General features: G+C 36.6%; 1 protein-coding gene across 2 annotated transcripts in view; it reads left to right on the top strand.

Moving 5' to 3' along the window:
• LOC122006965 (N-terminal acetyltransferase B complex auxiliary subunit NAA25-like) overlaps positions 1 to 18,846 on the top strand; it is a 58,883-nt gene that overhangs the window by 13,802 nt on the left and 26,235 nt on the right. For both annotated transcript variants that reach the window (XM_042562672.1, XM_042562673.1), the window contains 5 exons: positions 4,406 to 4,499; positions 4,577 to 4,695; positions 5,912 to 5,982; positions 12,388 to 12,538; positions 12,641 to 12,816. In XM_042562672.1, the coding sequence (XP_042418606.1) occupies positions 4,406 to 4,499; positions 4,577 to 4,695; positions 5,912 to 5,982; positions 12,388 to 12,538; positions 12,641 to 12,816 (611 nt within the window). The remainder of the gene's footprint in view (positions 1 to 4,405; positions 4,500 to 4,576; positions 4,696 to 5,911; positions 5,983 to 12,387; positions 12,539 to 12,640; positions 12,817 to 18,846) is intronic.

Genomic DNA, 18,846 nt, shown 5'->3' with positions numbered 1-18,846 from the left:
CTCGGCATTTTAATCAATAAATTTCAACAGGGCAACAACAAATAGATAAAGATTTAATGTAAAAAGGACAAACAAAGTAGAAGTCATTATATACGTTTATTACTAATTTCCACCTAATAAAAGCATCAGAATTTCACTATAATTTCCTTTTTGAAGATATCATTATAGTTATCTAATATCATTAATGATTTATAATATGCACAAGATGATTATAATGGAACAAGTAGGAAAACCTCCCCTTGATAAGTCGAAGGGTCTAACTCGCTCCAAACATACTACTGCTTGGAAAAGAGGGCGTTGGCAACAACTAGGGGTGGCGATAGTGGTTAACGGTAGTGATTTCATGGTCATATGAGGATTCAAGCTTGCTGCTTTCTCTTTGCTGGAAATATTCTGCAAAAGTTGTCACGAGGTGGCAATGGTGCAGGGTAGCAGAGCAGCCGGATGAGGAGTTTGCTTGCTGCCCTCTCTGATGGAAAAATTCCTGTGAAAGTTGGTAGGAGGCGGCAATAGTGCAGGGCAATGGCATGGCTGGTTGTTGAGCTTTGCTTGCTGCTCTCTCTGCTGAAAAATTCTGGCGGAATCTGGAGTGTGGTGGCAATAACTGGTAGTGTCCACTCGAGTGGGAAGGAGGTTAAGGTTTGGGTGGGGAGGAAGAGACATGGTGCACGGGAGAAGAGAAGCGGTTGTTAGTTAATTGTCATTTTGCCAAAAGGTTAACATGTTTAGAAATCACAAATAGGTCCATTGAAAGTTTCAACAAATATAACAGATATATTGCTGTATAAATGAGATATTCTTATTGTAGCAGTGCTAATCTAGCCTTTAAAAGATTCACAAAACCTCTAGGTGATTTATTCAAGTGAACAATGGCTTGCATTCAATGATGAATTTGCAAAGAGAGTTAATCAATTCTGAAGCGCCATTAAAATGAATGTTTGCTATCTTATTTATCATAGCTTTTATCTTGGATTAGGAAAGGCCTCTGAAATAACATGAGGAATTAAATGTTAAGCTAAACGAGAAACAAAGACAATCCAACTAAGTAATAAATAAGTATAAGAGATAACAACAAAGAGGAGGCAAAGTAATGCATCTGTGAGTATGTTTTTAAAGAGCAATATGGTGGTCCAAATTAGAGGTTGGATCTGTGATTGATAATAAATCTTGCATTTACAAGAATTATGAAATCATATGCACGGTTGACAAACTAGCCAATCCCAATATGGATCAGCCGGGTTGGATAGTGATCAGCCTAGGCTGATCCAATTTTGGGACATGATTCTCAAAATTTCTTAAACTATGGTAATCAAATGGAAAATCGATTAAAATTTATGATGATTTTAGTTGAAATCATCTAAAAAGTAGTGCAAATTGATCGAATTAATGAATTCAGTTGATCTCTCCAATCCCACTTAGGAATTTTTCTATGGCAAAAAAAAAGTGAGGAGAGTAGGGACGAACTATAAGAGGGTCAGCATAGAGTAGGGTACAACGATTAGAGGGGCTGGTAGTAAGGAGAAACCCATTCCTGATTCTAAAACGAAGAGAGTTTGAGGAGGATGTGGCGTTTAGTTCTTTTTGTTGTTTTATTCATTAATTATTAATATTTCATATTAGCAGCCATTGGAGTAAAAGGTGATATCGCTCACCCTAAGTGACCTAGTTTTGCTGATCCCACGGTAAGCTAGTAAATCATGGGGGCATTTTGTCCTAGCGCAGCGATCCTTTGCATGTGGAAGCCAGACACCCAACAAAGCATTTTGCACCCGTTGGGAATTAACCCCAAGACCTATTAGAGCAACCACCTATGCAGACTAATTGCACCAAACCATGGGGCTTTCATATTAGCACCCATTGGCTGCAAAAGGTGAAACCATCACCTCGGTTGCCCCACCGGGGTGGCCTTCCACGGTGGAGATAAATCACGGGGGTTTTTGCCAAGCAACAATAGCCCATGCAAGGAAGGGTTGAGACAACCAACGGGGCATTTCACACTTGTTGGGAATCGACCCAGGCCTATTGGTAGCAACACCCTCTCCGCGGACAGGAGAGGAGTGAGTGAGATTGGGTGTGAGGGAGGGAGAGAGAGAGAGTAAAGGGGGAGAGAGATTAGTGGGAGAGAGGAGAGTACAGTGAGATAGTGAGGCCGTGAAAATAAATAAATAAGGATCTCATGCTGGAACTCCTCTGATTGAATCTGAAAACAATCCTTTTATAGTGCAGTGAGACTGAAAAATTTATTGTGGTTTATCCTTTGGAAGGATCAAAATGGAAATATAGCTGCATATTCTTTCTTTTGGTTAACACATATCCGTATTGTTCTTTTGGTAGACACTTATCCTTATTCTTTCTTTTGGTAGATGCCACTGGTGGTTTTATACCAGCTCATACTGGAATCAATTTTTTTTCTTCTGTATATTGGTGTCCCTAAGCATAGCACACTAAATTAAATGAAATAGATGCTATATTTTCTTTACATATTTATATTTTAAACAACAAATATAATTGCATAAATTTTGCTCTGGAATTGCTATTTATGTAGAGGACTTAAGTGAAGGATAAATCATGGTTTAAAGTGCCGTGCTGAGACTATCGAAACAGGCGAAACATCTCGTTCCACCTGGCGACCGGCACGACTCGGCACCAGACTTGCGACAGTTGCGACGTGTTGCGCGACCCCGTGACCGCAGGGAGGGGTCGCTTGACCTTGCAACAGCAGCGGAGGGGTCGCATAACCATTCCGACCTTGCGGCCGCTGTAGAGAGTCGCATGACCACTGCGGTCGCACCGGAGGAGGCACATGACCCCTGCGGCCATGGCTGAGGGGTTGCACAATCTCGCCGTAGTGCCAAAGTCACGTTAGCTCGCGAGTGATGTCAAATTTCGCATTTTTTTTAATTAAACATAGTTTAATTATTTTAATCAATTCTAGCTACGATAGAGATCTAAAGAGGTTTTATTAAACCCTAATTAAATTATCTAATTAATTTTATATTTCATTGATTTTAATTTAAAAATTATAATAAAATTTTTATTTATTTATTTCTATTTTCATATCTTTTCCTTTTTTTAAGATTATTTTTTATATTGTTTATTTTTTAAATATCTATGTTAAATATTTTATTTTTTAATTAATATATTTTATATTTAAAAAATACCGAAACTATATCGGCACGGTACGATACGGTACTGAAATCGTACCTCGGCACAAGTCGAAATTTTAAACCTTGGATAAACCAAGGAGTTAATTATTATTCTCATTTTTAAGGAAACAAAGCATTTACACAATTAATTTTACACTGTTGCATATTAAAGATGAAGGGAAGTCTTATTGCAATGGTAAAATTGCTGCCTGTGACCTAGAGGTCACGAGTTTGAGTTTCGGAAACAACCTCTTGCAAAGTAGGATAAAGACTGCCTACAATCCACCCTTCCCCAGGACTCCACATTAACGGAAGCTTCGTACACCAGGCTGCTTTTTTGTGTTGCATATTAAAGATGATATAAATTTATCAATTTAGCTTTATTTTGATATTAAAAATAATATAGAAATTTATATAGATGCTAATCTTTGCTCGTTAAATGACAATAAGACTAGATGAGTAGACAACAATGGGGTAGTGATAAATTCCCGGCGATGCATGCCCTCGGGAAAAAACTCCTCACCCCCTTGTCATTGGCGGTCGGTTATAAACTGACTCCATGATTTACCTTCTTTCACATAACCTAGGGATGAGTGAGGGGCGTATGGGGTGAACGTAAACACCTTTTTGCTACAGCAGTAGACAACAATGTTTAGTAGAGTAGCTGAGATATATTTTTGAAATTAATTTGAAAAGAGAAAAAGAAAGATTCAGATTTTTTTTCTCTTTTGAATGAAAAAAGATTATAAACAAAAGATTTTGATCTCATTTTGAAAATTCTCAACCTACAAAAAATGTCGCATTCAATACAACTATTAATTTAGACGAAGATGGATTTAGCACAAGTCTTTATCATATCTCATACACAATGGAATTCTTGCTTCGGTTAGTTGATGAGCTCCTACTTCCTACAGAGGAAATAAATAAAAACAGTTAACCTTTTTTTCAGCTAAAAAGGGAATCAAGCTGATTTTTTTTTTGAAAATTTGTAGTTTGTTTATTGAAACTGGAAGACAAATAATGTAAATACTTGATAACTTTATGAGCATGTGGCTGGGATTCTTATAATAATTTGTAAAGTATTGTTCTCTCGAATGTCAATGGGAATGCTCTTTAATTTGCATACAATTATAGTTGAAAGTAAGTAAATACTGAAACCTGTATTGGCATACCAAAACTCTGACATGGATTGAGATTTCAAAATTTAGTTATGAGATGATGTGGTTTTGAATTTTTCTGCTAAGTTCGTTATCTTTTAGGTACATTGTAGCAGCACCAGCCAGAAACTCCTGCAGTTAGCTGAGGCATTAATGAAGAAGCACATGGCTTCCAATAGCCTGCATGATCCGGAAGGTACACATCGTCTTTTGATGCCTCATGTTCATTTTGGAGTATAATATGGTTTCATTTACTTGCCAAATTCATTTCAGCACTCGTCCTATACTTGTCGCTTCTGGAACAACAAGAAAAGTTTGACGCTGCTGTGGAAGTTCTATCTGGGGATCTTGGCTCTCTTATAGGAATTCAAGAGGACAAATTGCGGATCCAGGTACTTTTTGGATTTAGTTTGAGACACTTTGGCAAGGTTTTGGAATCCTTCAGGGGCCAATAGTCTGGTATTATGCCTAAAGTGCTTTCCCCAAAGCAGTGACTTCTGAAAGCTACTTTTCCAATACAAATGAGGGAGTGCGTTCCCAAAGCCATTTTTCCAAAGCAATTTTTTATACTTTCAAAATATAATATAAATAATTAGGTAAAAATAGCCATATTAATATGAATAGTATGCACATTAATGTTAAATGTTTTATTAAAATATATTATATGTATATTAGTACTTGAATGTTTAGTATTTGAGTCAATGTTAATTGAAAAAAATATAAAATACCAATTATTATTTGTATTAACAATGTGAACAAATGGAAAAATATTTTAATACTATTTAATAAAATCAAAATAAAAAATCATTAAAATAATATATTAAATAATGTTGTTAACTTTACTTAAGTCTTAAAACAAAATAAGTAATAATTCACTATTTAATTTAAGTTTCACTCTTTAAATTTATATTTAAAATCACAAAAATTGATTATAAAAATAATATAATGTGTTCATTGTAATTGAATTTATAGCAATTAAATGATTAAAAGCATTATCATTGTTTAACTTTTAGTTAAAAATTACTTTTAATGTGCTTTAACCAAATATTACGAGGTGCACAATTGTTTTGGAAGTAATTCTGAAATGCAAGTTACAAAAAATAATGTCCGTAAGATTATTTTAAGTATTAAAATTAAGCAAATAATTATTTACTGTCAAGTTTAAGTTTCATCATTAAATTAATATTTGACTACTCAACTATTGATGATGATGATGATGATGATGTATAGTGATTAAATTTATATTTTAATTAAATTGTTGTCACTGTTCAAATTATAGTGAAAAATTATTTTAATTTTACTTTCACCAAGTGTTATAGGATACAGAATTGCTTTGCAAAGTAATTTTAAAATGTAAATTACCAAACACTAAACTACTTTTACTCAATGCTCTTCTAAATGTAAATGCAATGCTAAACCCAACCTTATCTCCATACTATTTGTCTGAAGTTTCTGCTTTTTTCGTCAGTGAGAATTGACATTCATAATTAATGAAATTTCTTTTGGTTGGATTTGTAGTAGTTTTCTTTTCAGTCAATATCTAACATGGTCTATGATAGAACTTCAGATTTATCATTCCTGTGTCCTTGTTTGATTTCAAGTTGACAGGGGAGGCTTCTAGCTCGTGCATGCAACTATTCTGCCGCTACTGAGATCTTTGAGAGGGTTCTAGTGTCATGGTATTAAATCATGCATATTCTGTGGATTCTTACTACTTCAACATGTTTTACGTCATACATTATGTGGATAACCTAGATCACAGATATTAGAACACTTGAATCATATAAAAGTTGACAATACAAACTACTCTAGTTTAAAAAAATTGGAAGTAGACTATATGCCATTTGGTTTCTAACGTGCCAAAAGCCTAGAAAAAGTAAGTAGTGGTACACCAGCAAAGACATTTTTCTAGTGTTGTTTCCAAATGAAGCACTTCATAAGAGTACCTATGATATATCTCAAATTTTTAATTACTTGGATCTCATGATGGCAAAATTTATCAATCACCTAATTGCACTCATTTCAAAATATATATGATGAACTTGTCACAATGTCATCTCTCTGACTTATCGACAACCGGGTTCTGATAATAGTTTTATGTTGGATTAGTGTGATGCATGATTTATATCCTAATATTCTTGTCTCTTCAACAAAATCAGGGCATATTTTCTTTGGGTGCTATATATTTTTTTCGAGTGTTCTAAAAAGTGCTCAAACATTCACTGAAGGGCTTAAGTGAGGCAATGATCAATTGCCTTAGCACCGTACTGTCAGGGCATATTGGCTGGGCAATGCTAATTTGTGGATGTTGACCTGTTGTGTGAATGTCTAGGTAAAAGGCACAGGTTGCACATCAAGATTATAGAATCATCCAGCCAAGACAGTCTGAAAATCGTAAAAAACACATGGGGTACTAACCAAACTCTCCTAGCATATTATTAGCTCAACACTCTCTGATACCAAATTGTATGATCAAACTCGACGTTAGAGGGAGGTGAATAGCATTACTAATTATCAGTGTTCTAAAATTCGCTATGCACTAGTCGGACACTAGATCAACACCTAGCGTCTAGGCAGGGACTAGGCGCCGCTAGGTGGATTTCTTGGTATTAACATAATTTACATGATAACTCACATATTATAACTCCAACACAATAGCATGAAATTTAAAATGAGTTCAAAATTACACAACTAATAAAATATTGTCGGACACAAACTCAACTTCAAATTTATTCTACTTCATAATTTTCAACAACTTGTTCTTCATCAGACACAAACTCAATATTATCATTGTGATCCTCTTCTTCAGATGTAAAATCATCCTCGTGAAGTTCATTCTAGAATTTCTTCGGAGTTGTAGATTTTCATCTGCTCCACTTCATCAACCAAAGCTAGTTCAACTTCATCATCTTCTCCACCATCCACAATCCAACCTTGTGTATTTGAAGCATCTTTTGCAAGAAGAACATCGTCATTCCTTTCTTTTTCTCTTTTTTGTTTGTTCAATAATCTAGCATTAAATTGGACAAATACTAGATTGTTTAATCTGTTGACATCCAACCTATTTCTTTTCTTTGTATGAATCTAAAAAAAAAGAGAGTAAATATTATAGTTAGTAACATGAATATAAAACTTTAAAAATTAATACTTACTTTAATTAAAGACTTAAAGTTTAAAGCTTACTCCTTCGAATACACTCTAATTTCTTTCACACCCAGATGAACTTGTAGTTAATGAAAGTATCCTCAATGCCACTCGTAGGAAGTTGGGTGTGTGAGCACCGTATGTACTCCATCATACACATGGATCAAATGTATCATAATTTTCTTTACATGCTTTTACTGCTAGTGTTTTTCTAAATAATCCAGTATTGTCTCTGTATTTTGTCAATTCCTTGTTAATAATTATATCCGGTAGATCTAACCCATTGGCATGCAAAATTTTCATGTATTCAAAAATCTCCGTCGTGACCTCTTCATAAAGAGCAATAAAACTATCTTTATAGTAAAACTAGGGATTCAACAAAAATACAGTGGTATGCAATGATGTATCAAGTCTATCATTCATTTTTGATTCAATATTCACTGTGATATGCTGATAATTTGATTCCGCATTGTTCAGGGCCACCTTAATGTCTTCTTTAGCTTGAAAAAGCTTCCCATATAGAAATCCCATCGATGACTTTCTATCTATCAATTGAAGAACTCTTACCAAGGAGCAAATATTTTCAAACAAAGTGTCACACCATTCTAAAAACTCATGCTCATCACAGTAGAGTGAGCCAATTTTCCTTTGTTTTTGACCATTTATATTGCTCCCACATATCACATATAAACATGATCCTTAAACTAGATTTTTTTTTTTTCAATCAAACTTTGCAATGTGAGGCAATTTGATGCAAATCTGGTAACTCTTGGCGGGACTATGTCTCTCTTGGTGAAACTTCTCATCACTGAAAAAGTCTTATGGTGAGCATAAATGAAGATGATAAAAGACTTGGTTTGCTCAATAACCTTTTTATATCGTGGAACCTTACCAATACTTTTAAGCATAAGATTAACAGTGTGAGTTGCACATGAACTTCAAAAGATCTTAGGTCATTTTTTTCTCATCAATTTAGCTGCAACTATATTGTTGTTAGCATTGTCTGCCACAATCTGAATAATATTCTGAGCTCCTACTTGTTCAACACACTTGTCAACATATTCAAAAATAAGTTCAGCTATAGGTGCCTCGTTTGAAGACTCCTTAGACTCTAAAAATGTAGTACCCAGCTTACAATTAACACATATTTAAGATGCTTCTTTTTCTATCACTCCATGCATCTGTCATAATCGAGCACCCATTCTTCTTCATGTTTCTTTAGCAGTTGGTTTGTTCTTTCAACTTCGGCTTTCAACAGTGGCTTCCTCAGTTGATATTGAGTTGGTGGCTTGAATTATGGTACAAATTGACTCACTGCCTCCATTAGTTGTTTGAATCTATCATTATCAATAGCATTGAATAAGATTCCATTTTCATACAACCATCTTCTAGCATATTGTTGAACTTGTTAAGTTTTCTCTTTAAAAAGAGCCTCATTTATATTTTTTGGCAAAGCACTTTACTCCCACGGGAACATACATTTTCTAGAGCAATTGCTGATGCATATCTATCCATGGGGCCAAGAAGAAGAGGTTTTTTAATTCCATCTATCGCTTCAATTTCAGGACCTTCTTCTTCGTCTAGAGAAATAGTCACCTCTGCCCTAAAACTTTGTTCTTCAATTATTTTGTTCTTCTTTCTGTTCCTCCTTTCTAAAATAGTCGGGTTGCACTTAATTTTATCTACTTGAGATGTTTTTTGATAGCTAGATACATTTCCAGATATATTTGCTATGTGCTCCTTGATCCTATACACTCCCCGACATCATTTTTCCACATAATTTGTATTTAATTTTGTCGAAGTTCTTAGGATCAATCAACATCCCAAACTCCCATCCGATGTCATTTGACTCTCTTAAGAATTCTGGATTTGGGTTGAGTGACGGATGCCATCGAAGATGGATTGCTCGCCATTGTATTTGTGATAACTTGAAAAGTGATTTAAAATTAAATTTATATGATATAAATCATTAAAAAACATTAATATAAATCAGTAAAATAATATTATGAAAATATAAATGTAATTTATATGTATTAATAAAATTTATTATATATATTTTTTAAAATTTTAAATATAAAATTATGAATATAAATATGATTTATATCAAATAATAATATTTATTAGAATTTTTTTAATATTAAATATAAAATTTAAATTAATTAATAATATTTATCAAAATTTTTAAATTTTAAATATGTTTTTTTTATAATTTATTGGTATAATTTAATTTGGGTATATAAAAGCCTATTCGAATTACCTTATTAGGTGAGGAATTGTTGAATTAAATAAATAATAAATAAATTTAAAATAAATATCACGAGTTTGCGACACCGTTGTTGCTACAGTGCGTGTTTGGTAGCACTTCTGCTGAATTCTGACGTGTCCGAGGTCGTCGGATGCCAGAAGCTTTCGACGGTGTTGGAAGCTTCACCGGAGGCTTCCGACAATGCCAGAAACATCGGGGACGCGTCTAGTGCCATCGTCACGCGACACTGGACACACCCCGTGACGCTTCTGGTGCTGCCGGAAGCCTTCGGCAAAGCGTCCAATGCCGCTGGAAGCTTCTGGCGACGCGTCCGGCGTCGATGGAAGCGTCGCGGGAGGCAAAAATAAAAAAAATGGATAACATAAATTTTAAAACTTACCGATCATTCATAGGAGGCGAGAGATAGTCGGGGAGTTAAAACGGCGTGAGATTGAGGATTTAGGGCTTTAATGGCAAAAAAAATTGGAATTTCCACAACGCCCAGTGCCACCTAGGCGCCTGGGCCGCCTAGGTTGGCCTCCTAGCTCCTTTCCGGTGCGGGTGTTGCCCGCCGAGTGCCTAGGCGGCTGCCTAGGGCGCATTTTAGAACACTGCCAATTATACGAGCATACAATGTAAAATAGAACAATGAGAGAGCACCTAGAACAGGAATTATAAAACAGAATAATAGAGTAGCATAATGAAAATATTTAAAAGCTAATTATAAAAGATTTAGTCAAGTAAAATAGAACAATGTAAGCATGCAAACGACTGAATCAAATATTGAGCATACAAGACTTTTAGCAGTTTATCAACTAGAACAGGAATTGACAAGCACAACGATAAAAAAATGATTCTTATTTTTAATTTCTCCTTTCTAGAAAGTTGGAAAAATCTTACAAAAAAAATCTAAAAATTAAGTACACAAAAACACACAAGTATGGCAACACAATAAAAATAATGGATTATACGCTAAGTGTTGCCATTGCAATTGAAGCAGGAAGTTGCAGCGTGTTGTTGTTTCAGCACAGAAAATACGGGAGCACGATGAGAGTAGCACCAAGATAGAAAGGTTGTTCTAAAAGCTCTGCCTCGAGGCTTCTTTTTTACCCCTCCTATCGACAAGCTCCTGGAAGTTGCTAACGTGGCTGTAATATCTATTTGATAAATAACGTCGTTCCCCTTCTTCGGTCGACTGGAAGCCCTTTGGTCGCTTGGATCATCGTAAATCTGATCTTGACTGCCTCACTCGGATTGTTGGATCTCGTCTTCTATTAGTCGTTGGGAAGTAGCTCGGTCTCTCATACTCTGGTCGCCTTGACCTAGCTACGGTCGCCTAGACCCTCCGACTTCGCTCGTTGAGAGTTATCACCAGCCAATCGCTTGGACTCCTTTCCGGTTGCTTGGAACCGTTGAACTTTGTTTCCTTTCAATTGTTATATTTAATGAGTATGATGTAAAATTCTAAATTACTCCCTCTTATTTGACTAGATGTCTAGCTCCCAAGTTAACCCATCTAGAGTAAGTTGTTAAGCTTCAGCTTCATTCCACTTGGACTTACTTGCTGGCCTTCATCTTCTAGTAGATTCCACTTGGACTTGTTTGCTAAGCCTTTAGCTCTCAGCTAATTCCACTTTGACTTGATCCACCTAGTTCCCAACGAGGACTTTCTTGCTTGGTTCTCAACCAAGACTTAGCTCCTGCCTCATCCCCAATCAGGGCTTCATATGTTTAGCTCCACTAGAACTTAGCCAGTGCCTGTTTTCCAACTAGGACTTCCCTTGCCTAGTTCCACTTGAACTGAGAACAAAATTCCAGATTGATTGCTAGCCAAAATGTGAACTCAAGATTTTTCCATTGATAGATTGCTCATCAAAATCAGGAAATAAGAGACGGTGTTGTAGGAAACTGAAAATTTCCATCGAGGGCAACACCAACATGCAATCAACGTTAACAATTGTTGGCCACAAGAAAAAGAGGCGGTGCAGGAAGGGATCCAAGTGCAGAAAACGTCATGGTAAACTATGCTGTAATTTTGGGAGAGGTGATCTTTTTGTTATTGCAGTTCTCTTAGACTATAATGTCTCAGTTTGCCAAAGAAACTCCCTAGCAATGATGACAAAGATCTTGACGAATGGTTAGTGCCTTAAACATATGAAAGTTATGATGCAATTCTTGATGATGATGACCAACGTATGGGTCAGTGCCATGCTTAGGTGAAGTCTATTTGAAGATGACGATCAGTAGGCTGAGGCAATTCTAGAAGAGGATATCTACCCATGTGAAATTTATTCATTAAATTTGAAATATTACTGTATCTGTTATCATATAAAAGATCCAAATTATAATGCGGTAATTTATCTACTCCTATTCCTTCAATTTATGAAAAGTTTATAAGAGAAGCTCTTTTTGTAGCAATACTCTCCATTCTCTCACTATTTGCTACATCAACCTTCAGATTTGATTACATTCTTTGGTTTGGTCAATTTTTTTTATGGAGAAATAGGGTGCTGAAAGAATTAGTTCATTTTGAAATAGTTATTGTGAGAAAATACATGATAACATTTCCTTCTTTAGGATGGATTGATAGGGATACATCCTCCACCTGCTGAATGAATGACTTATTTGTTTATTTGCTTGATGAATGATATCCCTGTTCTTGGTTTATGATCCTGACCTTGTATTGGCTTGGCAGTCCTGATGATTGGGAGGTATTCCTGTGCTATCTAGGCTGTCTGTTGGAGGATGATCTAAATTGGTTAAAGATGGATGCTACCATGCAAATCTGCTCACCATCTTTTGATGACAATGGAGCTTGCAAGGCAAACCACTTGAGCAATGATGAGGTTCTGTAATCATTCAAATGATTTTTTAAATTGAATGCCATGTTGATTACTTTTCCCTTTTCACCCACACTGAAATTTTCTTTCTGACTCATGAACATGCAGTTTAATTCCCGCATCTCCAGTGCAGTGTCACTTGTTCAGAGGCTGCAAACGGATTGCAATGGCAGTTTTGTCAGAGGTGCTTTCCTAGCAAATATTGAAATTGAACGCCGTTGTCGGTTGTGTGGTACCAAGCATGATGACAACTTTGTGGAGGCTTTGCTAACTTACTTCTATAGGTTTGTGTTTCTCTTCAACGGGATATGACATCTTGCAAGTTTGGTAACGAGTTGTACTTTTAACTGTATTTTATCAGAGAGAATTAGTTTGCATACAGTTTGCCTAAATTTGTTTTTGTGAAAATACTAGCAAGCAAGTACATCCAAGTGCATATGCAGTTTTATTGGAGAGATGCACAAACAAACACATAATTAATCATGAAGAATAGAATTGGTATTATTCACATATAGAAGTTTCTTTGTTGTTGATGTAATATTTGTGTTTCTCGATTCTTTAAAGGAGGATTTTCTTAATGCTTTCCTAAGTATCTAATGAAAACCTGAGGAAAAATTAATTCCATGAGTGCCCATCTCTACCAAATGCCTTTTAGTTAGGCCATTAAAAACTTAAGAACTGGTTTAGGCCTCCAAAGGACAAGTTGCTTAGTGCGAGATGGAGACCTTGACATTGATGATCCCTAGAGAATTTGAAGCAAGACCACAGTGTACTTAAAAGAGCTATGTGTTTGAACCTCTCTCTAAAACTCCATAGCTGTCCTTCACTAACCTTCTATCTCGCTTCTTTAAGAACACCATGTTGTACGTCCACAAGCAATTCATCATCTAGAATTTAGTTCATAATGTCGAGGTTCACATCAATCGGTTCATAGGGAAAGTGAAGGTGCCAAACAAGTAGAACACCTATATGATTGAGAGTTAGGTTGACTCGACCAAACTTGACCTCCTAAGCAGGTAGCATATGCCACCTAATTCAGTGTGGAGGAGCATTTCAATGAAGCAAAGGAGCGACTCATGATGTCTGTGAGGCAGAAGAGATCTCGCTGAAGTACTAGCATGATTTGAATTAGGTGACGTGTGAGCTTGTTGTGCAAAACATCTTAGTCATCTCTCACAGTCAGACCCTTTAGACTAAGTTGGAGGTTGAGATGTGAAAAAGTTTTATACATCAAAGAGGCTCATGCCACAATGGTGGTTGAGCATAGGAGGGCTCTGGATGAGCTTGGTCAGGTCCAATAAGTGACACTCAAACTCACGGCCTGCTGATGCCTCCAAAGAGATGGAAGTGGCAGTGAATAAGTTAGGAACTTCAGCCATGTCAATTGCTCAGCTCCATCCCACCATCTTCCAATTCGAGCTATGCAGTTTACTGAACCAAGTCCATGTGATCCAAGCAGAAAACTCTTTTTTTGGCAGAGCAGGCGAGGAAAGCGGCTGAAAAAGGGTAAGGCAATGACCTTGGTAGAAGAGAGGGTAGAGGAAGCAATTAAAGGAGATGAAATGGAAGTAGGTGGAGTAAAGACACTCCTGACTTAGCTTTTATTTTCATTTTGCAGTTTATTTTCTGCTTTTATATAAATGTACTTACTCTTTATATAATAAAAATTCCTTGTTCATATCAGTTTACTTGTTTATTCTCGTGTTTTTGTTTGTTTCCAGTTCTTCCTTGCCCTTGTAGCCTTTACTTTTTTTCTTCTTGACCTTTGGATCAAAATTGGCAGGAAGTATAGACTGTTAGGTCTTCACCAACTGCGTTGGTGTCAAATATTTTACTATAGAATTTCAACAGTAAGAATTCTACATCCACATGTGATACAAGAGGTGATGTGTGTAGGTAGGTTCTGGTGGTCTTCAAACTTCTACACAAGTGGGGAAGAGTTAAAATTGCATAGGTGGATAAAGATTTCTGATGGAGATTCTACATGGAGGAGGATTGTGTTCTAATGCAGTAGGGAGGGAAGGACTTCAATGGGTCTGGAACCTTTGGGGACCTCACTTGATGGCTTCCTACGGAGGTTGTACTTTGAATTCAGCAGGAGGGAACGTGTAGATGGAATCCTTCATGACCTTTGTTCTACCAATAGGAGGAAAGTAGGAGGTGTCTTCTACCTGCAGATTTGTGGACTTGATTGATGATGGAAGAGAGGCTTTGCTCCTCTCAGCTCTCAGAGGCTAGTATGCAGGCAGAATTATGATCAAATCTGATGGGTGTTAGATAATATGCGAAGGTCATGATGATGGAGACAAGTCTTCTCAAGCATGTGGGTAAACGAGGTGATCTGTATAGTGTGGAGGTCATTTGGAAGGAGTATACTGAAGAAAATTAATTTGTGCCATGGGTACAAAAAAAAGGAGTTGGGTAATGAAGACTTAATCAGGTAATGAGATGTGGAGTTGGATATGTCAATAGATGCAACAACAACCACAACCAAGCCTTTTCCCACTAGGTGGGGTCGGCTGTATGAATCCTTTTACGCCATTGAGCTCTATCTCCTATTATATTATCATCTATATTTAAATAAATTTTATCTTGTTTTATTGTTGCTAATCAAGTTTTTTTTGGTCTTTCTCTTCCTCGTTTGATATGCATGTTTATCATAGTTTCACATCGCCTAACTGGAGCATTTATTGGTCGTCTAAGTACATGTCCGTACCATCTTAAACGTGTCTCTCAGAGTTTTTCCTCAATAGATGCAACTCCGACTTTCTCTCTAATGCCCTCATTTCTTATTTTGTCCATCTTCGTATGCCCACACATCCACCTTAACATCCTCATCTCTGCAACTCTCATCTTCTGCTCGTGTGCTCGAGTCATAGCCCAACATTCAGCTCCATATAACATAGCAGGTCTAACTGCGGTTTTATAGAACTTACCTTTAAGTTTAAGAGGTACTTTACGGTCACATAAAACACTCGACGCTCCCCTCCATTTCACCCATCCTACTTGTATTCTATGTAAGACATCTCTCTCAATCCCTCTATCATTTTGTAAAAATGATCCTAAATATTTAAATCGCTCGGTTCCAGGCAACTCGTCCTCTCCTATCTTAACAATTGTTTCATTACTTCTAATATTGTTAAATTTAAATTCCATATATTCTGTCTTTAATCTACTAACCTTAAAACCTTTCCCTTCTAGTGTTTCCCTCCAAGATTCTAGCTTAGCATTTACTTCTTCACGTGTCTCATCTACCAAAATAATATCATCTGTAAAAAACATGCACCACGGTACTGTGTCTTGAATGTGCGCAGTGAGTTCGTCCATAATTAGTGTAAAAACATAGGAACTTAGAGATGATCCTTGATGTAACCCCATCTTAGCATTGGATATGTCGATAGATGTGCAAGGGAAAATTAAAGTGATGGAGGTCGATAGTGAAGGCCGGATTCAGCATTAGGAATTTGTGCTTTGATACACCTAGATGCAACAATAGGATAAGTAAACTCAAAACAAGAATTAAATTTTATTAAAATTAAATATTTCTTATGAAGGGGAGCCTTGGCGCAACGGTAAAGTGGTTGCTATGTGACCAAAACGTTACGGGTTTGAATCCTGAAAACAGCTTCTTGTAAAAAGCAGGGTAATGTTGCGTACAAAGGATCCTTCCCCGGGACCCCGCATGGCAGGAGCTTCGTGCACCGTGCTGCCTTTTTTATTGTAACGACCCAACCTCTCGGCCCCTTGGGCGGCCCATTTGGCGGCCCCTTGGTGGTCTTGGGTGGGCCAACTGGCGGCCCAATTGGCAGCCCAAGCGACCCCTTATGTCGTCGACCCACGACCCTCGGCCGTGCCGTTACTCACTAGGTTTTCCCACCCTTGGCCAGTGGATTTTTGCCTTCCCCAGGATTCGCCGCTCACTTGGCTACCAAAATTTATAAACTTTAGTACTTAGCCTGGAGGTCTAGAGTTCGAATCCTGGGGAAGACAAAAATCCACTGACCAGGGGTGGGAAGACCTAGTGAGTAACGGCACGGCCGAGGGTCGTCGGTCGACGACATAAGGGGTCGCCAGTTGGGCCGCCCAAGGGGCGGGTCATTATAGTAAACATGGTAATAAATAACCTAGAATGGGTTACCCCCTGAAGTACTCATCATGTTCTACCCTTTTTTAACAGTCACTAATTTCACATCTAATGTGTGAAATACTGCATGGTTGAGACAAAAAATAACCAGGTGCGATCATACCAAATCTAATACATTAGAACTCTAAAATTAAACATGCTTGAGCAAAAGTTGTTTTAAGATACCCAACCCCTTGGTGGGAAGACCTTGTGTTCAACCCTTTTGGTTTTCTTAACAGAGATTAGTTTCACATCCAATATAGTGGGGCACCTCATGTCAAGACCAACAACTAATGTACTAGATCCTATAAAAACTTGGAAGTTAAGCATATTTTGGCAAGAGTAAGATTTCAATGGGTGATGGTTTGGGAAGTACTCTTGGTGCACCCTTTTGGTTTTCGTAATGGAGATTAATTGCACATCTAATTGTGGTCCGATGACACCCTATGGCCAGGAGCAAAGATAGAAAAAAATTGGCCTATTCTCTTGAAATATCATATCTTCTTAAAACGATCCAATGGAATGTCACCAATTTAAACTGAATTATAAAATAAACTTTGTTTCTGCATTACAATCACCAATCCATTCACTAATCTGCAACTTCCAATCAGAACCATGTGTCCCTGTCCAACATTTTCCCTTGTTCTGTTAATGAAAACACTAGTGGTTGACCTCCTTTGAAGTTACAACACCCAAGGTTTGTAAAATCGCGATCTGGATCGTAGGATCGTATGATCCTACGATCCGGAAGCAGAAAATCGATCTAGATCGATCAAGGATCGGTTTTGTAGCGGAATCGAAATGGAATTGCCAGAATCATACAGTATCGGTGGGATCGACGCGATCTTATGCCGGCAATGATACAAGATGCGGCACTCGGCGCCGTCGGCGTCTCAGCAAGCAGCGACAACGACAACGAAGGGGACGCAAGGAGACTGCTTCGACGGCTTGTAGAGGGAAGGAAAAGGGGAAGACGGTGACCGGTGGGCGACGATATGGATGCGTGAGCATCTAAGGGGAGTGGCGACGGTGAGTGCTCGGACGAAGAGGGGAAGAGCCGAAGAGGCATCATCCGGTGGTAGGCAGAGTGCACGGGTGAAGCCATGAGGAGAGCAGTGATGGCGATCTGCGATCGCGGTGAGGCGAGTGGGTTGGCTCTTGCGCAGGTGAGAAGTAAGAGACGACACAGTAACTAGGTTTTTAATTGAATTTTATTTAATTAATTAAAATAATTCTTAAGTTAAAAGGGATAGTTTAAAAAGGCTTTTTTTAAACCCTAATCAAATTATTCTATTAAAATGTATATAAATTGATTTAAAAAATTTAAAATTATAAATAAATTATATTTATTTATTATATATTTTTTTAACTCATTAATATCATTAATATTAATATTAATATTTTTAATTTAATTTATTTAAAAGAAATTTTAATTAAATATCAAATTGATTTAGTCATTATAAACCAATTTGATCTAAATATCAAATACTAAATTAAATTTAAAAGGTTATTGATAGGATCATACGATTCTACGATCCGATTCTAATCCTAAATCGATCCTGCGTAGGATCGCCATCCTACAAACTATGACGACACCTCCTTTTAGTGAGCATGGTTCTAACCACTATCCACAGTTATTTTGTTTAGTAAGCAATATACGTTAATGGTCAATTAGGGCTTTGTTTGTTTTTCTTCACACTGATATTTTCCATAGTAACTTTCACTTGAAAATTTTGAATTAACATATTTAACTTATAAACCTCACTGAATGAAGATTTAGTTTATTTTCATTTTCCAATTTTTCCCCATGAGTTAAACTATAGTTTATCTTATATTCTTAGTGAATAAAATGACATTTTTGCAATAGTAAGATGGTATGAATTTTCCTGTGTCAATATGTTATACTCCGATAGGAATGCCTTTCTTTCTTTATCTTTTATATAAAGACTGATAAAGGCATTATGATCTCTTTGCTCTATTGTACATTATGTTTTTAGATATTTTCTTTTTTGTACTTTTGTTTGTGATGCCAAAGTGTATTGATATTACTCTATTCATCACACTTCTAAGGAAACATAATTGACATTAACTAAAGTTGAAAGTGAACAAGCTTCTTGCATGTCAAGATAAAGTTACAAACTTATGATCTAAATAATTTATATTTCTGTTACTTAAATTTCTCTCTTCCTCA

The sequence above is a fragment of the Zingiber officinale genome, chromosome 7B (genome assembly GCF_018446385.1).
Source record: "Zingiber officinale cultivar Zhangliang chromosome 7B, Zo_v1.1, whole genome shotgun sequence".
NCBI classification, from domain to species: domain Eukaryota; kingdom Viridiplantae; phylum Streptophyta; class Magnoliopsida; order Zingiberales; family Zingiberaceae; genus Zingiber; species Zingiber officinale.
Note: the sequence above shows the minus strand (reverse complement) of the source record. Positions and strands in the feature narration are given on the sequence as shown.